This window comes from Vombatus ursinus, unplaced genomic scaffold (genome assembly GCF_900497805.2).
Source record: "Vombatus ursinus unplaced genomic scaffold, bare-nosed wombat genome assembly UNPS02014845.1, whole genome shotgun sequence".
NCBI classification, from domain to species: domain Eukaryota; kingdom Metazoa; phylum Chordata; class Mammalia; order Diprotodontia; family Vombatidae; genus Vombatus; species Vombatus ursinus.
The window spans coordinates 5,977,579-6,001,121 of record NW_020954623.1 but is presented as its reverse complement, the minus strand read 5'-3'; the positions used below and the strand labels follow the sequence as shown (position 1 = coordinate 6,001,121).

Sequence of the window (23,543 nt, the reverse complement as noted above, 5' to 3'; positions counted from 1 at the left end):
GGAGGAGAGGGGAGGGGAGGGGAGGAGAGGAGAGGGGAGGGGAGGGGAGGGGAGGAGAGGAGAGGGGAGAGGAGAGATTCTGTCCTGGCCCCCCTGATTTTCTCTCTGCAGTGTCCCTCCCAGCCCTGCCCAGCATAGGCGCATCCCTGAGGCTTAAGCCACGTCTCACTAGGTGCCTTTGAGTGAGGACCCCAGCCCGCCCAGCTGGGGCTGCATGCCTGCTTGTCCCTACTGGGCAGCTCGTTTTTAAATTTAAAGAAAACAACAAAAGGCCGCAGGCTCGCTGGCGTCCATCCGCCCACTCGCTGTCAGCTAGGTGACGAATGGCAGGTGTGGCCAGAGCCCGTCCGAGCCGGGCGCGCGGTGCCGGGAGCCGCTGGTACGGCCATCACCCTTTGTCCCTGGCGCCCAGCTGAGCCTCCCAGCTGCCCAGGGAACAATGGCAGACGCGGGCGGCTGAGCTCGGAGGCTGCGGCATCGGTTGGTGCAATGACGGTTGGGTATTTTAGGGAGTACCAGATAACTGCATTCCATTTGGGGACGTTTTCGCTATGGCCTGAGCTTTGCCAAATTTGATCACAGTATCATCTTTTCTGCTCAATTTGCATCTGAAATAAGAGTTGCTGCTAATCTGTGGTGGGGCTCGCCCTCTGATTTTTATAAACAGGGTGGCTTTCCCGTCACCCAGTCCCGAGGGGCCGGGCTCACCGCCGCCGGTGTGGCCACAGATGAGAAGCTGCGTGACCGTCGCAGTCTCTGAGACCCTCGCGGGGTGGCCAGAAGCCGGCAGCCACGGGACAAGCCGTTCAGGCGGCGGCTCCCGGATGGAGCAGCCACGGAAGAAACAATCACATCCTTTAATTTACTAGGACGACGAGGACACAGCTCATTGGCCCTTCGTTGTTTAGAAGATGGATTTAATTAACCTCCAATGAATCTTGCCAGGAAGCCTGGCAGCCTCAGCCCAGAGGCAGGGATGTCAGCAGAGCAGCTGAGGGCCGGGTAATGGGACAGCCAGAGCCCATCCTGGGGCAGCTGCGGGGAGCAGTGACTCAAGCCGCTAACACACGGAGCATTCACCCCTGGGCACAGGGCTCAGATAGAGGGGGGCTTGGAAATGGAAAAAAAAAAAAAAGCCAGGTGTCCAATGGTGTCACCATCTCTTACCTCCCGATTCCTCTCAGAGACATGTGACTTATCACCAGCACCCCTGGGGAAGCCATCTGTGGGCCTCAGCTTGGGCATGGGGAGCTCCCTATGTCCTGGCAACATGAAGAAGGCTCCCTCTGCAGAGCATAGCCCCTCGCTATGGGTGGGGGCCCTGTCCCATTCTGGGCCCCCTCACTATGGGTGGGGGCCCCCCCTTGCTATGGGTGCAGGCCCCTATGTCCCATCCTAGGCCCCCTCGCTATGGGTGGGGGCCCCATGCCCTCTCCTGGGCCCCTTTGCTATGGATGCAGGCCCCTGTGCCCTGTCCTGGACCCTCTCTCTATGGATGCAGGCTCCTATGCCCTGTCCTGGACCCTCTCTCTATAGGTGGGGGCCCCATGTCCTCTCCTGGACCCCCCGGTGATCTCCTCAGCTCCTACAGCTTTAACCATCATCTCCATGCAGATGACCCCAGATCTAGACATTCAGTCCTGGGTCCCCTTGAGCACCACCGATGGTCTACTGGACATCTCCCGGGTTTCCCAGGAACATCCTAACCGCGTCTCCAGTGGAACTCCTCTTTTCTCCTGAAGTCCCAGCCCATCCTGTCCAAGTCATTGCCAATGGCCCTTCCCGTGTCTGGGGCTCATAAGCGCAGCCATCCCTCGGACCCCTCATGTGCACACACGCCTGACCAACCCTCCCTTTCTACCCAAGCACTGGTCATCTCTCAGCTGGATAACAGCGAGTCTCCTGGGCGGGATGCCTGCCCAGGCCTCTCCCCACCTCGGCATCCTCCATGGACGGCAGAGATCTACCTGCCTATCCTCCCCAAATCAGCCAGCTACAAACCATCTCTCTTAAAGCCCTAGATGCACACTGGCCCTTGTGCCTCACAGGACCTTACTCCCCTCTGGAGGCCTGGCCCGACTGGCCTACTCTGTGTTCCTCATAGGCAGCGGCCCATCTTCCACCTCCCTGGGTCACCTCGCGGACCCCGCCAGCCTGCAGTGGCCCCACCCGGGGGGGCCGACAAGATGGCTGGGGACAAAGATGGGCAAAGGCATTCACTTGTTTACACTTGGGTGTAAGCCAAACACGCGGGGGCCTGGGGGAGCTGGTCCGTTCGTCCTGCTCCGTTCTTCCTGCTCTGTCTTTGTCCCATCTTCCCAGCCTGGAGGAAGTGTCCACAGAGCCCCCAGCCCTAGGAAGAGGCTGGGGAGCTGGTCAGGGGGAGGGAGGGAAGGCTGGACGGCCTCCCGGCTGCCCTGGGAAAGGGCCGAGAAAGCCAAGCCACCACCAAGCCCTTACTGGGGCTTACTGGGGCAGCCAGAAGGTATCGCCGCACACAGAGCGCTGGGCCTGCAGTCAGGAAGGCTCGCGTTCAAATTCAGCCTTGGATGCTTGCTAGCCGTGTGACCCTGGGCAAGTCACTTCACCTCGACTGCCTCGGTTTCTTTAACTGTAAAATGGGCATCATAATAGTGCTGACCTCCTAGGGTTGATGTGAGGGCCAAATGAGATCAAACTGGTAAAGTGCTTAAGCCAAAGCCTGGCACACAGTCCCCCACTTGTCTCTATGCAGAGATGGAGACGGAATCTTTAGTGTCAATTCAGGCACTAAGTTTCTAATTCCCAAGACAAACTGTCCAAAGGCAGATTTCACTTCCTTTCAAAAGCATATTTGCTTCTTTCAAGGGCAAATTGTGCGCAAATAATACACAATTAAATGTCCGCTCTCCCGTGTCAGAGACAGATAACAAATGACCCCCAATCAGGGTGCGCCTCGCCGACACATTTATATGTTTCTTGAGCAAACAATATAATTATGGACGATTGATTTTTCTTCCCCTCTTGGGAAAGCGCCAGCACCACTATTGGTGGTGGGGGTGTGAGGACATAAAATGGGGACGGGGTGGGGGTTGGCCACGGCTGGCTTCCAGCAGGCGCCTTCAGAGGACACACGGTGGCGGCGAGAGCTCTCCCGCGTGAGGTCATCCTGGTGTGGCGTGGCACGGCGTGGTGCGCTGTTGCGAGGAGACCCAAGATGGAACCCCACTGTGCCAGGGGAGCCTGGCGATCAGCTCATCCCCTCTGTGGGACTCGTCTGAGTCGGGGTCAGACGCAGTCACCTCCAGCTGGAGTCACTGCTGATAGCCGGGCCTTCGGGGAGGCCAGCCAGGAAGGGAGGACAAAGTCGGTGGTAGAGACCAGAGACCGATGCCGCATCCGAACCGACCTTCTTAGGCCACCAAAGCCCGGACTCTGCCTCGGGCCTGTCTGCGCTGGGCCCTGCAGGCCTCTGGCTGCACCCCGAGGGGCCGGGTATTTGCCTAGAGAGCTCCAGCTACTCTGAAAAAGGAAACTCTCTTCGGCTGCCGGGCTTCATCAATTCCCTGTCCACTTCTTGTCCTTTAAAGGTTAGGAAATGTCCACCAGTGGTACCTCGTGGAGCCCACCCAGGCTGCCGTGACAGCCCATTCCCTCCCTCCTCCTCCTCTCCTGCCTGTCCCGTCCCATGCGCTCCGGGTCCCAGGCTGCATCGGGCGCGTGTTCTCCATCCATCCCGCTTTCTCCCCGGGCACACGTGCGAGGCTCTGCCTCATGGGAGCCCGGTGCTGCTTTATTGATCCTGTCTGGATTTCTCCAACATCGTGAAAGGAGAATTTCCTCCTGGAGCAATCAATACGACTTTAGATTAAGGCTCACATAAAAATGTTTAATATATGGAATGCTAATGATTTATCTTCTATTAATTGACCTGCGTGGAGGAAGGAACTCCATAAATGCATGATGCTGATTATGGTTTTTATTGTCAATTAAGGCTGGAGCTCTGCCATCTAACTTCCCAATGTCACGGGCTCCGTGGGAGCCAGAGTCCGTTTCTGCAAAGGCACGGCGGCATCACGGCACCATCGACAAAGCTACTCACTTCCTTTTAGGAAATGCACCAGCTTCTCTCTCCTCTCACAATTTCTGCGCTGGGAGGGCCCGTGGTCAGGGAGGGCACATCCCAGCCTGGGTATGCTTGCTCCTGTCTCACCAAGGTTCTCTAGGCAAGCCCAGTGATTTTGTTAAAAAAGGATAGTTAGACAAGTGGCACGACATTTTGTCCCAGTTTCCGGAAGCTCAGAGTCTTTGGCTGCACTAGATGATAACAAAGGAAGACAGCCAGGCCGGAGGCAGAGCGACAGCCAGGGCCGATCCAGGAGTGGTCCAGGGGAAGACCTTCCCGTGGGCCCCCCTCTATATGAAGGACAGGTTAGAGTCAGCGGTCTTCGAAGCCTCAGTTAACGATGCTGGGATGATGGCAGGAAGTCACTGTGGGACCCTGGCCTCTGGTGCAGCCGATGGGCCCGGCTGAGAGGTCACAGGGAGGAGCTGGGGAGAAGAGAGCCGGCCGCACAGGGAGGCCCGAGAACATGACATGGCTGGTGGTGCTGGCCCGTTCTGCTCCAGCTCCTCTGGGACTTGGAGTGCTCCGGGTGAAGCCACAGAGAATGAGCTCCTTAAAAGTCTGGGAGTGGCGCCACTTGGGTGCCCCTGGGAGGAGGAAGCTCCACCCTCAGCTCCCAGGTATCACAGACAGTTTACTAAGCCCCAGCCCCACCTGGGACAACCTTCTCCTAGTCAGGTGTGTCTTCTCCTTCCTGCTGCACCTGGAGAAGCACCCATGGAGATCCTTCCCCTAAATCCGTAACTCTCAATTCCTCAGTTTTCTGCCTATTTTCCTGAGAGGAGAGTTTAGACAAGCAAAGGGTGAAATGAAAGCTGGCAGCGCCAGAGTGGGGGGAGGGGCTGGCACTTGGGCAGCCTTCCTTCCCTCGGTCCCTCCCCCCACATCTCTGTCCCCCCTTCTCCAGCTCCCTCCCCAAGCTGAAGGCATCAGGCTCGACCAGGAGAAAGGACCTAGAAGGAGCTGCCTGACCTTTCCCTCCCTCCTGGGGTTCTTAAGCACTGGCTCTGGAATCAGACAGGAAGAGAAATGGTCAGCCTAAGAGCCCTTTCAGCCGCCCCCAGGAGCCCTCTGAGTTTCCCTAACCAGCCAGAAGGGAGACGCAGACTCCAGAGTTCTGGACCAGGGGCGCATGAATAATCCTAAGAAATGGGGACAGGGAGGGGGCCAGGGTGGATCAGTACAACAAGGCAAGGCGCAAGACTGGGGAAAAGGAGGCAAGGTGCCCCCTCGTGGTGCTTGGGGAGGCTAAGGAAGACCCTTCCTGTCTCTGGATGCCATGGCCTGTGGCCCGTGGCCCGTAACCAGAGAATTCCGGCGTCCTCAGCCCTCTGGAGATGGTCCAGTGGGTGTCTGAAAACTCATCCAGATTCTGCCCTCAAATTACATGTTTCCGAGACACCGTATTTAATAGGGAAGCCCGCCATAACTCTTCCTCTGAGTTAATCAATAAAGGGACACAGAGAGCCACGGCTGTAATTCTCCATCCGCTCCGGCCCTGCTTGGAGAGTTGATGATGTCACTGTAAGGCCCACGAGGATTTACAGGCTGGCTATTTTCGCCGGTTCCCCATTATTCTTTATATTATCTTTCACGGGGGTCAAGCCTCGCCGATGGAGGCGCACACCACTTTCACCACACAAACATGAAATGGCACGCCATGGGCCGGCTCTTCTCGGAGCGGACACGTTTGGGAAGACGGACGTCACACCGGCCCTGAGCACCTCCCGGAACGAGCAGGTTCTACGGAACGTTTGGTCTCAGCATCAAACAGACTGCCATGGCCGGTGCCGTGGCCGTGGCATGGGTGGGACTTCCAGGCCACAGCTGTATGAAGAAAACTCTGCCTCTGTGACTACCTCTTCATTTTTATTGTGAAAGGGCAAAGTCTCTCCTTTCTGTCCAGGGGGACATCCTGGCTGGTGGCCGACGCTGCGTCCACAGCCACGGAAGGCCCGAGCACTTGGGGGGGCCGACAGGTTCTCATCAGGCATGTGGACCGACCTCTATTGCCGCGGAGGTGGCGGCAGCCCGAGGCGAGGGCGATCAGACCTCTGCAGAGTGAGCGTCCATGGTCAACGGACCAAAGCCCAGGAGGCTGGGAGGGATGCCCTGCTCTGAGGGGCCTCCAGGGGCAGGAGGTGGCAGGGCGGGCATCCGAGAAGAGGAGAGAGGGGGAGGCGAAAGGAAAGGAGATTAAAGCTGGGGCCCCCAATGGGGCGTAATTACCCATCTTTCAGCTGCACTTTGACTTCATCGGCGTAGGGAGCGTTGCTAAAACTCCCAACCTAGAGCCCCCGAGGGCAGAGAGGTGAGGAGCCGCCGCACCCCACCACCCCCCACCCAGCCAGTGAGGGTCAGGGCGAGGACGTGCACCCGGGGCTGTCTCTGAGGCAGGCTCGCCCTCCAGCCCATCTGGCTATCTCTCGACATCCCGCAGTCGTGGCCCTGCTTCCTCTGCACGTGTGCCCTTCCAAGGACAAACCAAGGGAGGCTGGCAGGGAGAACCCCACTCCAAGCCAGCGTCCAGACCAGGAGAAGCCTCATCAGCATCAGAGAAGGTGCCTGCCCACATCCGGGAGGGACGGAGGTGCCAACCTCAGCGGGGAGGCCGACACAGTGTTGCACTGTCTCAGCAAACCCAGAGGAGGGACGCCTCTGGGCAGCACGTTAGACCCCCTCTCCCCACCAAGGGCCTCGGTGGTCTGTCTGTCCGTCTGTCTCTCTCTCACACACACAGGTACACACACACACACACACACGCATACATGGGCACAGGCACAGGCACACACACACGTTAGGAAGCTGTGAGTATGGGAGCCAATAATAAATTGGTTCTTTCCATTTCTAAACCAAAGACCCCATCCTTGCAGAACTTTCTAGGGGCATCAGGAACTCCCAGCCAGGGGCTCCCTGCAGACCTCAGGCCAACAGTGGAGTGTGGGGAGGCCTGCCCTGGCCCAGCTCAGCAGAGCACACGCCCTCCACCCCGGGGACGCCCACTTGACACTCCCACTGAGTGCGTCTGCGCAGCCCAGGCCCCCCCAACAAAGAAGACGAGGATGTGCCCACCTCCACCACGGATCGGGAGTCCAGCCGGAAGTTGAAATCTCCGAAGACAAAGTACGACACCTTCTCGAACCGCTGGTCGATTATCCTGAAAGGAAGAAAGACAAACACCTCGTTACACACGCGGGGCCCCAGCGTCCATGAGGCGCCTACTGTGTGCAGCCGCTCCCACAGTGAAGCTGCCCTCGTCCTCACCCTGAGCAGCCCGCACTATCTGCGGAAGAGACAACATGCACATGCCCCAAGCCAAGCAAAGGATCCGCAGATCGGGGAGGAATCCGGGAAGGCCTCCCAGAGGAGGTGCTACATGGCCTGAACTTCAAGCTCGGGATCCAAGAGGCCAGGGAGGTGGCCAGGAGGAGGACGAGGCCAGACCCTGGGCTGGCACAAGGAGCCCTCCCTCTCCTCGAAGCCGTGGGCATGGGGGCAACCCCATGCATTCCCCACAGTGCTCAGGACCGTGGTCAGCTGCTCCAGGGAGGGGACAAGGGCCCGCGTGGGGGCAGCCCCTGCCGTGCAGGGCTTTTTGGCGGAAGCTCGTCAAACCAGCCCAAAGAGGAGGGGGGGCCGCAAATGCCCAGAAATCGGTGCGGATGGCCACCCCTGGCAGAGGAAGGGCCCTGCTCTAGAAACACGTTGCTTTCAAAGCCACGACAATCCATCTCCCGGAGATTATGCCACCGACAAATCCCTGCCTGGGAGAGGTCTGACAGTGACAACCCAGAGTGATTGCTCCTGCAGGAAGCCGGTCATTCTTTCTCAGTAAAAACCAACCCTGCCCAGGGCAGACAGAGCACCTGGGAGCCCCTGGGTTCACCGTGGCTGCCCACCCATGCAAGGCAACCCTACAGGACAGACGTGAGCTTTCCTCTGCTCCCTCCCAACCCTTGGAAGCAGCCAGACCTCGGAATCCCCCCAGGCATCCTGGGGCCGCCACAGCCGTGGTCATGGGTCACATCTCACGTGGCCATGGGTCACATCTCACGTGGCCGGACGGGGCTGTTAGGCCTGGCTTTGTTCAGAGCCTGTGCTGCAGGGAGGATCTGAGGGGGCTGGGGATCCCCTCCAGACCAGGATGCTCAGGGGGGGGATGGGTCTCTCCTAAGAGGAGCATTTCCTCGCACGCTGCTGAAGGAAGGAGCCCCACCGGCCCGCACAACCAGGGAGAGGCCCACGCAGTCCCCCCCAGCACAGTCCCTGGGGGACTCAGAACAGATGTGATCACTATGGAGTCAAAACCCGAGAACTCCAGCATGACATTGACAGGCCAAGCTCTCCCCCTCCCCCCACTGAGGGTCTTCCCCTCACACTTCCCCTCACTGCCCAGGGGGCAGATGCCTTAGTCAGCCAAGGGCAGAGTTCTGCTTCTCCAGCTGTCACAACTGGCACAACAGCTTCCCGCCGACACACAGGAGAACAAGCCAACTACCCAAACAGAAAAGGGAGCCTGGAAATGGAAACCCTTCCAGAAGGGTCAGTCTAATGTAGAGAAGGCTGGGGGAGGGGGAGGAAAGATCCTGAACAGGACATCCCCAAGGGGGACAGCTGTGGCCCTCCAACGATGCCCTCTGTGGGCTGCTGGCATGCGTCCCCTTGTGCTACATTGGCTCGCTGCTCCAGTCTGGACAGAAGCCCCCAGCCCTCAGGCAAAGGCTCCAATTGGCCCTCGAAGCTGAAACCCCCAACAGGAGGTTTTGACCCTCGGGGGAAAAACAGGATGATAAATGTCCCAGGTCTTTCTAACCACTCTTGAAGTTTTACGAAGGGCTTTACCCAGATCCTGTGGTCCCCACATGGCAGCCCTTAGAAGGGCCACCAGGGGTCTGCTTGGCCCCATCTTACAGAGAAGGGCACCGAACTCTGGCAAGGGAAGATGCCCCAGCCAGTTGGGCAGCACCACAGCGGGGTGACTCCAAGACTATTGCCAAAGGCGGGTGCGTTGGTGGGCAACGGGGTCCTCACTGCTTGCCCTCCGAGTGAGGCCATCGAGGCAAGAAGGGCTGGGCCACAATGACTATACGCGGCATCCCTGGCCACGGACTCAGAGGGTCTGCGATCAGGCCCATGAACTATCACTGTAAACCCGTGGGGCTTCCGAGCTTGGGAGCAGGCAGCATAGAGTGTGAAGAGGCTGGAGCCAGGGGGAGGGAAGGTAGAATCCTGCCCCGGGCACTCAGCCCGTGTTGAGACCTCCTAAAGCCTCAGTTCCCCCTGAGATCCCTCTACCCCTCCACGGCTCCCCAGGTTTCCTCCTTCCAAACCAGGGAGACCAATTTCTCCCCTCAGGCCTCTCCCAGGTCATCACTGTGGCTCCATCTTGACCAACTCCACCTACTCTCCAGTCTCTCCTGTCCCCTGAATGCTGTCCTGCTCAGCCTGGCATGCCAAGTCTAGGCCTTGGAGGCCCCTTACCACCCAAGGCCCTCCTCCCAGGCCTCTCCAGTTTGAAGTGGATGGAAGGTAGCCTGAGCAGTGTGGAAAGCACAGATTTAGGGGTACATGGTGGGTGAGTGCACGTGTGTGTGTGTCTGTGTGTGTGTGCGCGCGCATGCATGTGTGATCTATGAAAGACCTTCCACAGAAGGCGGGTTAGATTTCCCAATGACACTGGACAGATTTGAAACCTGAGATGATCCTCAGCTCCTCACTTTCTCTCACCCCACAGACCCCGTCAATCACTAAAGCTGAGCGCTAGAGCCCCTCCCTCTGTGTGGCACAGCCTCTGTAGGGGTCCAGTCCTCCTCCCCACCTTCCAGCAGCTCAAGGACAGAAGTGTTCCTGGGGGCCCAGCTCCCCGCTTCAGCAGCCAGAGGTGGAGGTGCTCCTGGGGGACCCAGAGGCGGAGGTGCTCCTGGGGGACCCAGAGGCGGGGGTGCTCCTGGGGTCTCAGCTCCCCCCATCAGCAGCCCAGAGGCAGAGGTGCTCCTGGGGGACCCAGAGGCGGGGGTGCTCCTGGGGGCCCAGCTCCCTCCCTCAGCAGCACAGAGGTGGAGGCGCCCCCAGCCTCAGACCAGCTGCGCTTTGTAGCTGATTAGGTTGGTTTTCTTCACTTTGCATTAGGAGCTGTCCCTCTCCCATCATTAGCATTTCTATTGGATGCTCCATGAATCAAGTTATCCCTGATGGTGATTGATCTGAATGGCAGGAAGAAGAAAGGTCAGGAGATGGACCCCACTGGGGGTGGGGGGATGCTGGCACACAGTAGGTGCCTAATGGACACTACCTGACAGATTGGCTGAAGGACCAAGGGCCGTTCCATCCAGCTTTGATGTGCTGTGAGCTGGGCCCACACCCCAACCTCCTGGCCCCCCCCAGAATAGCAAGAGCACCCCCTGCCTCGTTTCCTACCCCCCAAGGAAGGAACCCCAGAGGGACGGAGGACCAGACATTCTTTCACAGGCCAGCCCTGCCTTCTCTGGGAGCCACTCCACTCAAAGCCAGCCCACCACCGAAGTCACAGCCCCCAGCCCCTTCCTCCCAGCTGCTGGTGAGGCGCCGCCTGCTACGTCCTCCCCCACCGCACACCGTGAGCACGGAGCTTGGGACACCCACCGGGAAGGCGTCCGTGGCCTAGCCCAGCAGCCGGCTCTCTTTGGCACAGGCTGTGCTAGTGCTGAAAAGGCAAGGGGAGACACCTGGAAATAGGAAGGACCCCTCTGGGCCTCAGGAGGCCCTTCTGTACAATGGGAACAAGAAGCGATGCCGCACCCAGCCCGCGCCCAGCCAACTTGTAGTGAGAACACTCTGCGAAGCAGAGAATGCCCTGAGACCGGGCTGGCTTGGCTGAGAGCAAAGTGACCAGCAGATGGGAGATGGGTGACCGCTACAGGACAGATGGAGATGACTGGGAGACAGACATATGGAGAACTAGGGCCAGGCCCTGCCCCCGGACCTTCCGCTCTTTAGGGTCGGGGGAGGGAGGCCCGCCTCCTGGGCAGCTGAGGGGGCACGGACGGTGGGGGGGGGGGCAGTCTCTCGGAGGCGACGACCCTGCCCAGAGTGTCAGGGTCTGCCCAAAGACCTGAGCCACAGGCCAGAGACAACAGGACGAGGCGAACCCTTCTCTCTAAGTGACGTCAAGGCTCGGGTCCTTTGGGGCTGCCGCGGAGGCCCGGCGACCGAGGACCGTGCCACCTGCAGCCCCCAGCGGCTCAGACCGAGGCCCCCTCCTTCCTGCCCAGTTCTCTCTGCTGCCCTTACTCTCAGGGACTGTGGTGTTGCTGTGAGTTCTGCAAAGGCTCTTCTGCATCCGAGCCGTGTGCTTGCTTGGGCCTGGGGGTCACAGATGGCCTTCCACGCCCGCCTCCCCCATCCTGTGGCCCATGGCCTGTGCCTGCCTGATGTATACAAGCACAGGCAGCACCTGCTCTGGGCCTGCCCCGGGTCAGGTGGGGCATGAGGAACAGAAATGGCGCAGATGGGGATACTCCCAAGGACTGTCCCACAGACCGCTCCCAAAGATCACGAGTAGCCATGCCTGGCCTTCCCTTCCTCTTTCTCGGCACATGCTGGGAGGGGTCACCCTCCACGTGGGTCCATCATAGAAGGGGGACCAGCCTCCATGTGGGTCCATCATAGAAGGGGGACCAGCCTCCATGTGGGTCCATCATAGAAGCGGGGCCGGCCTCCATGTGGGTCTGCCATAGAAAGGGGGGCCAGCCTCCCCAAGGGTCCATCATAGAAGGGGGGCCAGCCTCTCTGTAGGTCCATCATAAAAGGGGGGTCACCCTCCACCATAGAATGGGGGTCAGCCTCCCCACAGATCCATCACAGAAGGGGGGTCAGCCTCCACACGGGTTCATCATAGAAGGGGGTCCAGCCTCCATGTGGGTCCGTCAGAGAAGGGGGTCAGCCTCCCCACGGGTCCACCATGGAAAGGGGGCCAGCCTCCATGTGGGCATACTGCTGGGCAGCCTGAGAAGTCTGCTGACAGATGTCACAGAATACCTTTTAGTGGGGGGAGGGGGTCTTTTATTTTTTTAACTGGTTCTTTAGGGAAGGAAAGACTGAAACCTTTCACCTTTCCATCACCTTCCTCCTCAAATACTTGCCTCCACTATCTCCTGCAGCAAACAAACCCAAGAAGGAAAGGGGAAAGCACATCTCAATATCCCCTTTCATACTGTGCAGGTCTGCAGATGTAGCTGATGCTCCGCACCCACAGCCCCCCGCCTCCTCCGGCTCACTGAAGCTCTGGTGTGCCAGGCTGCCTCGGCTGGTGATCTCTGGGCCCCAACAAGGCAGCTCCCGCCCGCCCTTCGGAGCCCTTCTGAGCCAGGCTGCTCACCCCTGGGCCTTAACAAGTCCGCAAAGGGCTCCCTTCCCAGCCCCTTCTGTATTGGGGGGTTCTCCTGGGAACCCGTGTCCTCCCCAGCTACGGACAGGACCAAGCCAAACAGGACAGAGAAACACGCTGACTGGAAACGGGAAAGGGAGGAGCCCGGACGTTGAGCAGAGGAGAGGGCCAGGGGACAGAGGGCCACATGGGGCAAGGGCCCCCGCCTGCAGACGCCTCTCACGTCCCCGCGGGCTCACACGCGCTCACTCACGTGCATCTGCTGTGCATGCCGGGCAGGAGAGCCTCAGGAGGCGGGGAGGCCGGCAGCAGGGGGAAGAGGCCACCGGGGGTACCGCAGGCGGCCAGCAGCCCCAGCCAGCTTGACGAGGCTCAGTTGCATTATCCCACTAACAGCCATGCCTAATGCAATCGCCTGGTGGGTCTTGTCCCCGGCCAAGGTATCGGCAGCAGGTCAGAAGGTAACCTTCTGTTTACACGATTATTTCCTAAAGCACTCCTCGGGCCTGCGGTGTGAAAGTTGACTTTGCTGTTTGTAAAGGGGACTGAAGGCATTGAGGGGATGGGAAAAATTAGCTCCAGGGAGCTGGCGCTGAATGTGAGCAGTGGGAGGTCTGGGCCAGCCCTGCCCCGGCCCCAGCAGGACACCGCGTTAGCTGCGTCATCCCAGTGCATTCAGGCAGAGCAGGACAGCGTCGCCAACATTCCCACACAAAGACAAAGTTCCGAGCTCAGTCTATAAACATGCTGCCCCGGCCAATTCATCCCAACCCGAGGCTCCTGAAAAGGCCATTCTTCCCCTTTAAAAACCAAACCAAACCCACCCCACCCCCAGCTCTGTCAGGCTGCTGAATGGGGATGGTGCTTGACAGCAGAGAAAGAGGCGGCTAGGGACAGGCCGAGCCACCGTGGGCCTCCCCCTCTGGAACCGGCCTCTCCCTCGCCTGACTGGGCCCAGAACAGGGACGGGGCACCGAGAAAACCACGGGTGTCTGCAAGCCAGACTCCCCGACTCCATTCTGCTGCCCGGCGAGGAACCCTGTCCAGGGTGGGGAGAGGGTGAAGCCTGCCCGGCCCTGGGCACCCGGGCTCTCTGAACCTCCACTGTCCAATGGGTCAGGTTCAGCGGGCCTCTGCCAGAACCAGTCCCCAAGGAGATGGTGTGCGGGGGAGAAAATGCCGGCATTTTCTGTGGTCACTGAAGTGTTCAGAAAGCGGTGCTGGGGCTGGGACAATGGAGGGCATGCACTCCCCCCACTGGGCCAGGCCATTGGGAAACCCCACTGTGTCCAACAAGGGGATCCCATCTCCCTGCTGGCGAGAGGAAGGTTACTGAGAGGTTACCGCAGGGAGAAGGGCTTCAGGAACGCAGGGCTCTGCCAACGGCAAAGAGGAGGAGGGAACGGTCCTCGGTCCTCGGGCTGCAGGCCCTCTGCCGACATGCACCCGCACTTACACAAGACAGCAGCATTAAGGAAAAACCACACCCCAGCATCGAGGCGCTGCGGATGGGGCAGGCAGGCGGGGCCACCCCCCACGGGGTCCAGGCAGACCTGCCTCAGGGCAGAAAACAAACCTAGCCAACGAAGGACCTGGGGGCGTGGGGGCTGGCTCTAGGCCCCTGACTGCACTGATCCTGCTAGAGCACTGCGGCAGGGGCCTGGCCTGATCTCGCACAGCCTCTGGGGAGCACCCCCTGGTGAAGCGGAGGCGCTTCTGGATCCCCGGCCCCCCGCGCCCCCCGCCCCCCCGTCCCCCCGCTTCTGGTTGGGTTCCAGGGCACCGGAGTCCAGAGAGGACAATCAGTTCCCAGGAAAACTTCCCCGGTGACAGGCTAAGTGTGCCTGAAATGACCTAATGTAAGTGTTTTCATTGGCGTGTCTCAAACGCTGTAGTCCTGTCATTAAAAGGCTAACCTTCATCATATTTCTGTCCCGCTCTCTCTGATAGAATTGCCAGTGGCAATTAATAACACTCCACAATTTCCAAAGGTCGAGCAACAAGATGAAAACAGTTGTCAGAAGGCCTCGGCAATCATCGGGGCCCTGACGGCCCGCCAGAGCTGCCTCGCTCATCTGGGATGCTCATTTTTAATTCCAATATGGTGCCATTGCGGGGAAAACGCTGTGTTTTTAAAATTAATTCCCTTGTCAGGAGCTATTAAGGCTAAAAGAAGGACCGCATCGATATCATATGCCTAATATACAAGAAGAGCTATAAAAATCAATTTTTTAGGCCTTGGAAATTCTGCCTTGCTCCGGCTTGACGGGTCTGCGACACTGACGGCCGCCTAATGTAATAGGAGCCGCGTCTAATGATGGAAGGACCTGTCAGTTACTGCCATGGGAGGAAGCTGCAGGTTAAGGACTTGTAGCAGGAGCAGGTCCTGGAGGCCCCCGCCCGCCCCACGAGGCTGGGCCCCCCCCGGCTGAGCCCCCAGAAAGGGAGGTCACCCCTGCCCACCCCCGGCTGAGCCTCCAGAAAGGGAGGTCTCCCCCTGCCCACCCCTGCCTGAGCCTCCAGAAAGGGAGGTCTTTCCAAATAACCCTCGCCCCATAATAGGGGAGCAGCATGTCTTCACAGGCAAGAGGCCCTACTGTCAGAAGGGGACCCGTGAGGGCCCGCAGAAGGCTTTCGCGTCCTCCTGAGTAAAGTGCACCTTTAACCAGCTGTGTCTGTGATGACTCCCGTGTGTACGATAAGAAGCAATGGCCATGCCCATCATGGAAATGAGACGCTCTGCCCCCTGGGCCCTTCTCTTCTCCTGCAAGGCCAGGCCAGGCTGGTGGCACCCACAAACAGGGACCCAGGCAACGGTTGACCGACGGGCCCGTCCATCATTGTTCCCGAAGTCACCTCCCCAGCCCCAATCCCAGGGGGATCACTCAACGCCCACTTACAAGGGTCACACCCAGAACGTCAGGGCAGGATCTGTGCCCGGCTCACCACTGACCACGGGGGAGTTTGGGCTCCTCACATCCCCAAGTTAAGCAATTCTTAACTAACTGGACATTATTAAAAGGATCCCGCAAATGTTAAGCCATTTCATGTAAGTCCAGGGGTTATTATCTGAACTGAAAACTGGAATGTGTGGCTCGACGAGAGGTTCCCCTGTATAATCTTACAAAATTAGACTTTCTTTTCTCAGAATTGGGATCGTGTGGGGAAACCTGGGAAGTACGGTGGCCACCCTCCTAACCTACAGCTGAAATGCTCATTACTCTGAGATACATTAACAGATCTCCAAAGACACTGCACAATTTATCTCCATTTGTGTGTAAATTAATCAGCAAAAGGGGAGCAGTCGCAATCCAACCGTGAGCACTCTCAGAGATGTACCCGAAGCACTGAGAATCTGCCATTCAAGATGGCAGCAAAACCCATCCCAGGGCCGATCTCAGGGACAGCAAGGCGGGTGCAGATCCTCCCACCTCCCGGGGCATTCTGAGAGCATCCCAGCCATAAACTGGGCACAACCAGGAAGCCGGTCAGCCGCGGGGACGATGATACAGGCGAGGAATGGCCTTGGTGAACCCAAGTGGGGCCGGGATGGAGGTGGTAGCAACATTGTGCCCGGCACACTGGCGGCGCTTAATAAATGCTAGTTCCTGTCCCTTTCTGGTTACCCGACCACTAGCCAGGCACTGTTTTTGTGCCTGACTGAACAAAGCAAACAAAAGAAAACTCTCTGTGCCAACAAGCCCAGTCCCCACATGCCATAGTGGGACCATAGTTGCTCTCTGGCATGTTTCGGGCTCCGTCCCCTGCTCTTTCCTCCAAAACATATTTCTCTTCCCTTAAACTCTGTTGCTCTCATTCCCGTTTCAACCATCCCAACGACATACCAAGAGATGGCCCTAGGAGGAAAACGGGGCTGCTCTGGGGAACAATAATATTTCATTTCTCATTCCCAGCGAAGAAAGAAAGAGAACACATCCAGAGAGTGAGGTGAAGCGCTCTGCACGAGGCCGCTGGGGGAACGTCAGCCACCTGCAGGGGGTTCTCCCCGGGGGTCAGTGGGAGACCCTGGCACAGGCCCGCCCCGCACGGCATGCCTTCATCAGAGGCGGTGCCATGCTCCGTGAGCAAAGCAGAATGGAGGCAGCAAGAAGCCAACACGAGGTGCCCAGACATTCCCACAGACTCTGTGCCCAAGCTGCAGTAGAACATTCTGAGCTCGCGCTAGTCTGGCCAGCCGCGGTCAGACGCGCCAGAACCTGACTATAGCACAGCGCTGTCATTTTGGTCCTATTCTAGAACAAAGGACAAACAACACATATGTATGTATAAGGTATGTGACTGTAAAGTACATGCACGTGAAACATAGATAAAACATAAAAGTATATATAAGCATATACTTATATGTGCGGTACACCTATGTAAAACATGACAAGCTTATTTTCTCAGGAAGGGATTTTTTAGAGTGATTCAAATTAGAGAGAGAGAGATGGAGGAGGGGAAGGAGAGTGGGAAGGAGAGGGGGGGAATAGGGGAGAGAGGAAGTGGGGGAAGGAGAGGGGAGAAAGAGAGGAGGGAGGCAGAGGAGGAGGAGAGAGAGAGTAGGAGAAAGAGAGAGAAATGAAGAGGGGGGAAGGAGAGGGGGAGAGAAGGAGGGAGAGAGGAGGGAGGGAGGGAAAAAGAAAGACAGAGAGAGCGAGAAGGGAGGAGAGAGAGAGAGAGAAGGAAGGAGGGAGAGAGGGAGAGAGAAGGGAGGAGAGAAAGAGAGAGAGGAGAGAGGAGAGAAGACTTCACTTCAATAGGCCTGAACAAGACGCTTCTCTGAGGACAGGGTCCTAGTGACCGGCGCAGCCTGGATGGCTGGAATGAGGCCAGGTTAGCTTTTGGTATGGGGATAGTGGCTGAAGTAAGACCCTAAAGACCTGAAGTTCTTAGAGCTGAGAGGGAGCCCAGAGCAGCTACCCCCACCCCTATGTCACAACACTCCGCTCCCCCCACGTTCCCTCCCTCCTACACTCACCCCCTCCACACACACACATACACACACACACATTCCGGGTGATGTGGCCAGGATGCTGCGGTGACTTCTGGGGGCTTCTGAAATGACCCACATCTTTCGAGTAGAGTTTTCCTTTGCCTAGAGACCGAGTGGCTTTTCTTTGGCTCATTCATCTGCCCGTTCTGGGAAAAGCCTCAAGAGAAACATTTAGATTGGAGGGGTCTTTGAGCCGAGGTGACAGCTGACTGATGACCGTCCACAGGGCGACAAAGGCGAGCTGTGTGGAGGCCGTGCATCACTCGCCGCTCCCTGGGAAACTAATTGCTCCCAATTGTGTGCGGACACATTATTTTTCTGGTAATCATCTCTTTTGAATGCCCCAAATGGGCATGAAACAGCTCCTTTGAGCGGGCACAAAAGTTAAATGCTCCAATGTTGATCAAATTAACTCCGGCGATCTGACAATGGACTATATTTGTGAGAAAATGATGATGAACACAAAGGCTGCTTCACGCCGGGATTTCACACTCGGAATGGAGAAATGTTTCTGCTGAAAGAGGCCCAGCCCTGTTTCCAAAGGGGAACAGAAGAGCTCTGTCACTGGTGAAAAAAAATCCCATTTCACGGACCTGAATGCTGTGGAGGGCTCCAGGAAGTCTCCGTGGTCCGCAGGGGCCGCCCATCCTGCTCGGCTGGCCTGGGCTGCGGCCGTCGGCCTGGGGCTCCCCAGTCTCCTCCAGTATGCCCTCTGGAGCCCCCGCCCCTCACACAGGGGAGGGGGGCCCTGTTCCCTGGAGCCAAGATGGCCACATGTGAACACCTGAGGCTTGGAGTTCTGTGGGATGTCCGGGCCATCCCTGGGAAGGCACCAAGTGACCCTGGCCAAATCTGCTTTCACCAACCAATCATCTGGGCCTTTAACCTCTAGGGGATGTGTGTGTGTGTGTGTGTGCGTGCGTGTGTGTGTGTGTGTGTGTGTGTGCGTGCACGCTTGGGCACTTGGGTGTGTGTATGGGAGAGAGTGCCTGGTTTTGAGTTTGGGTGTGTGTGAGCGTGTGTATATGTGTGTATGAGCATGTATGTATGTATGTGTGCATGCATGTATGTATTCATGTATATATGTATGCATGTGTTATGTAGGTAAGTATAAGTGTGTGTATGAGTATGCATGAATATGTGTTGGTGAGCATGAGTGCGAGTGTCAGTGTGGGTGAGTATGAGTGTGTGTATGAGTATGTATGTATATAGGTGTGCATGAGTGTGAGTATGTAGGTGAGTGTGAGTGTGTGTGCATGCATGTATGTATGTATGAGTTTGTATGTATGTGTGTGGGTGAGTGTATGGGGGGTGAGTGTGTATGTGAGTGTGAGTGTATGAGTCTGTATGTATGTGTGTGTGGGTAAGCACAAGTATGAGTGTGAGTGAGTGTATGAGTCTATATGTGTGTGAGTGAGTGTGAGTGTATGGATCTGTATATGTGGGTGAGCACTAGTGTGAGTGTGAGTGAGTGTGTGTATGGGGGGTGAGTGTGTATGTGAGTGTACGCGGGTAAGTGTGAGTATAAGTGTACAAGTATATATATGTGTGTGTAGGTGAGCACAAGTATGAGTGTGAGTATATGAGTCTGTATGTGTGTGGGTAAGCATGAGTGAGTGTGTGTGCATGTATGTATGTATGAGTGTGTATGTGTGTGGGTGAGTGTGTGTATGGGGGGTGAGTGTGTATGTGAGTGTATGTGGGTAAGTGTGAGTATAAGTGTATGAGTATATATATGTGTGTGCATGAGCACAAGTATGAGTGTGAGTGTATGAGTCTATATGTGTGTGTGTAGGTGAGCACAAGTATGAATATGAGTGTATGAGTCTGTATGTGTGTGTGTAGGTGAGCACAAGTATGAATATGAGTATATGAGTCTGTATGTGTGTGGGTAAGCACAAGTGTGAGTGTGAGTGCGTATACATGTGTGGGTGAGCATGAGTGTGCGTGCATGTATGTATGTATGTATGTATAAGTGTGTATGTATGTGTGTGGGTGAGTGTGTGTATGGGGGGTGAGTGTGTACATGAGTGTGAGTGTATGAGTCTGTATGTATGTGTGTGTGGGTAAGCACAAGTGTGAGTGTGTGTGTCCGGTGCGGGGTGTTTCTGCACCCTCCCCCTTCACTCAGCTGCCCTCACCCCACACACCTCCGTTGGGCTGGGGCCCACCCAGTCCCAGCGCCTGCCTGAGCCATCCCCCGGGCTGACCACACAGGACATTCTGCCCCCGCTTCTCCCTTTCAATGAGGACATCAGAGGCGTGGCCCCCGGCTGAGGCCAGCTGGGGCCGGGGCCGGAGCCTCTGCGTGGCAGGAGAGCTCCCCGCAGCAGAGGGGAGCCCGGGCCTCAGAGGGGGCGGCCACCGAGGGCCGGAGCCGCCTGGGATCCAGTCCGGCCGGCGCTCCGGGGGAAGCGGCCCGGCCCGACCCCCGCCGTCCGCAGGAGCAAGGCGCACAATGGCCCGTGGGTTCCCAAAGCCTCTGAATGGGGACACTGTTGGTGGCGGCTCTCCGTCAAAGAGGGCTCCTCGGCATTGTCCTCCCCCATCAGCAGAGCAGAAAAGACCCTGCTTTCAGCAGCAGTGGCTGCTGAAAGGGGCTGCCCATTATTCACCGAGCCTCCGACTCCCCCTTTGTGCCGCCAGCCCGCGCGCTGCGCTCCGGAGGTCCCGGCTCCGGCTGGCTGAGCTCTCAAAAGGCCAATTCACAGAATGCAAAGCCCCGGCACCGCTGGCGCCCCCGAAAGCCCAAAAGCCCGCTGCTATCGGCGGGGGTCACATTTTAATGATGCGTGGCCCCACAGCGAGTGGGCCCGGCCCCTGGGCTGTGCTCCCCAGGGCATCGTGGGGGGTCTCCAGCCCAGCCCCGCTCACGACTCACAGCCACCTCCCCCCTCAGGCCCAAAGGAAGACACAGGAGGCCCACGGGGGCACCGCGCCACCCTCCGCACTCAAAGAAGGACAAAGAAGGGCAGAACCACAGAGGCGGAGCCCAGCTAGAACAGGAAGAGGGTGGGCTATCTGAGCCCGAGGGCTGGGCAGGAGAGTGGCCATGGAAAGTCTGCGCCAATGGGGGCTGGTCAACCTCTCCATCCACCCAGCGGTCAAGGGCCTACACAGGGCGAGGAGTACCTAGCCCCTGCCCTTCTGGGAGGATCATCTGTGCATTAATCCTCATGCATGGGCTGTCACTGGACGTGGGGGTGGAGGTGAACGAGACCTCTGGAAAGAAGGCGCCCGGGGAGGGGGAGGTCCCAGGGCCCGCAGCAGGCTCCGGGCCCCTGGGAAGGCAGGAGGGGCCACACAGAGCATTCTGTATTTGTTCCTGGAGGTCACAGGGAGCCATGGGAGGTTATGGAGTGGGGGGGACATGGCCACCTGTGCCTCCAGGCAGGCGGACTCCCCAGCAGCTACCGCGAGGGTCTGGGTGCAAGGTGACTAGAGTCTGCACCAGAGCTGAGGCAGAACTGGGGGTGGGGGGGGACTTTGCTGATGAATTCCCCATCATGACCCTAACCCTCTGCACATCCCATCCATCCCAGGCTTCCCCCTCCCTGACCTGCTACAGCAGGTACCCCCTGTACCCCCCACCCATTAGGAATGCCCCCCCCCCGGACCCCCCCCCCCCCCCCCCCCCCGGGAATGCCCCCCCCCCCCCCCCAGACTCTCTCGCCTCCCGGGGGCTCAGTGCAGGGCCAATACCTGTCCCCCCTCCCCAGGCGTCGGCCCTCTCTGCCAGCTCTCCTATGCCCCCAGTAGACGGGGAGCTGCTGAGGGCAGGCACATTTTAATCTTTCCTCTGTAGCCCCAGCTCTGAGCTCCGAGCTGGGCACCCAGGAGAGAATTCATTTATTCATCTGAACTCCAGGGGCAGGCAGGGAGGTGTGTGACAGCACACCCATAATGTCCAGTGGGACAATTGAAGGAGCTGAGAGCCGAGACGGGACAGAGAAGTCGCGTGGCGGGGGGGAGGTTCACGAGGGTTTGGCCCTAGATCAGGGAAGGGCACAGCCGTGAGGCAGGGCACATGGGATCAGGGAAGATGCGGGAGGCCGGCTGGCTGGGGTAGGGCATGCCAGGGGCCTACACCTCCCGCCAAGCTTGCTGGGCTAGCGGGGAGCCCTGCCTGGGGGGTGCTAGATCAGGGTGAGGGGAGAGGCCCATGGCCTGGACACACGCTCAGCGCCCAAAAGCCTCTGCTCCTGATCTGGTCGTGGCGACTTCTAAACTTTCATCAGTATGGGGTGGGGCGGCTGAATTGGGGGGGAGGGGGGCTGGGGTTCACACCCCCTTCCACCCCTCACGGTGGGAGAAGCAGGGAGACCAGAGGGGAAGGGGCTTACTTTCCAGGATGGCTCAGCTCAGATGAAAGGGCCTGCCTCCTCCCAGCATTCCCTTATGCCCAGTGAACCCATCCCCTCAGAGGCTCTTGGCTGCTGCCTGGGGGTCAGGAATGATGGTGCCGGACACCTCAGGACATGCACTACACCCAGGAGGGCAGAATTCGCCCCCAGGACAACTTCGAGCCAAAGAAACTGGGGAAAGGGGCAGCAGGGCCTCTAGGGCACAGGGAGGGGGCCAGAGGATGCTGGGGGAGGGGACAGCAGAGCCTCCTGGGCACAGGGAGAGGGTAGCAGGGCCTCCTGGGCACAGAGAGGAGACAGCAGGGCCTCCTGGGCACAGGAGGGGCCAGAGGGTGCTGGGGAGGGGATGGCAGAGAAGTGCACCATCATCACCACTGTGCAAAGGAGGAGACTGAGGCCTAGGGGGAGGTGAGGCCAGAACTCATGGAGCACAGCCCACCTCCATGCCCACAGTGCTCCCCACTCCCCGCTGTCACCCACACGGCTCTGGGAGGACACAGGGACCAGTGGAAACACCCCCAGAGAGAGTCGGGACAGGCAGGCCTGATGCATGAGAGCCGCAGCTCTGCTGGGTTGCCACCGCATGTCTGGATCTGTTGGCCGTGGTGGACGGGTGTCCCGACGGGGGTGACAATGCCTGGGGGTCAGGGAGGATCCTGGGAGCAGTCTGACGCCCACCCTGCCCACAGCTGCCGGCCCGTCTCCCGCTCACACTGTCTCAAACAGGCTTGAGCGGATCCCGCTGGAGGGATTGGCAGGGCAAGGAGAGTCCAGAGCCGACAACACCTACCGGTCAAGCACGTAACCCAGGGCCTTGTGCCGAATTCCGGAATAAACCGACGGGCTTGTTTCCCAGGCAATTAGATTGGAAGCATCATGGAAAAGGTGAATGTTCACCAGGTCGAAGGCACTGCAGCACAAGGGAGAGAAGAGACTGGGTGAGTGTGGCCTGAGCAGCCCAGGGCCCAGCCCCACCCCTCACCTGATGAGTCCCTAGGCTGTGCCGGCAGGGCTCCAACAGGGCCCAGGAGACTCCAGGACTGCCCCAGCACGGGGCCATCCCCCACACCTCTCCTGTCCCTGTGTGGCCTCCCAGAGCTCCTGGGGGCCACCTTTAAGCCACAAGTGATTTTGCCATACTCAGGCACACCACGCCCTGAGACTAGACCCTGGGGGTAAAGGAGGGGCAGACTCATAGGATCCCAGAGGCAGAGCCTGAAGACCCTCTGGGCCAACTCCTGCATTTTACAGACAGGAAACCAAGGCCCGGGTGAAGGGACCGGCCAAAGCCACACAGCTAGAAGTGGTGAGCCGGGGCTCCCAGCAAGGGGCGACAGGGCTCCATTGCAGCCCCAGGCCTCTGCACTTGGAAGTCTGTGAGGCACCTGTCACACTGTTCCCTCTGCTCCTCCTGGGACCCTGCGTGGTGGGTGCTGCTACTCCCCACTTCACAGACGTAAGAACCAAGGCTGAGAGTTATCAGCTTGGCCCAGGGTACATGGCGATTAAGGCAAAGCGGGATGCATCCCTGGTCTTCCTTCTCCCAGAAGGCTGGAGAGGGCAAGAAGGGAGCGGGGAGCCCAGAGCCACTTCGTGTAGCCGGGATGTACAGGCACAGGAATGAGAGACGAAGGGGGAAGGAGCCTGGGCGAGGCCATGAGTGCAAGCCCTAGGAGCTTCTGCACTGGCACCGGTAAGAACTTGCATTTCTAAAGC

General features: G+C 58.5%; 1 protein-coding gene across 1 annotated transcript in view; it reads right to left on the bottom strand.

The window, feature by feature from the left end:
- The window catches only part of INPP5A (inositol polyphosphate-5-phosphatase A), a 248,670-nt gene that overhangs the window by 54,442 nt on the left and 170,685 nt on the right, over positions 1-23,543 (bottom strand). Inside the window, exons 12-13 of the mRNA XM_027840462.1 lie at positions 22,618-22,737; positions 7,178-7,262 (exon numbers count right to left, since the gene is read on the bottom strand). Of these exons, the coding sequence (XP_027696263.1) occupies positions 7,178-7,262; positions 22,618-22,737 (205 nt within the window). The remainder of the gene's footprint in view (positions 1-7,177; positions 7,263-22,617; positions 22,738-23,543) is intronic.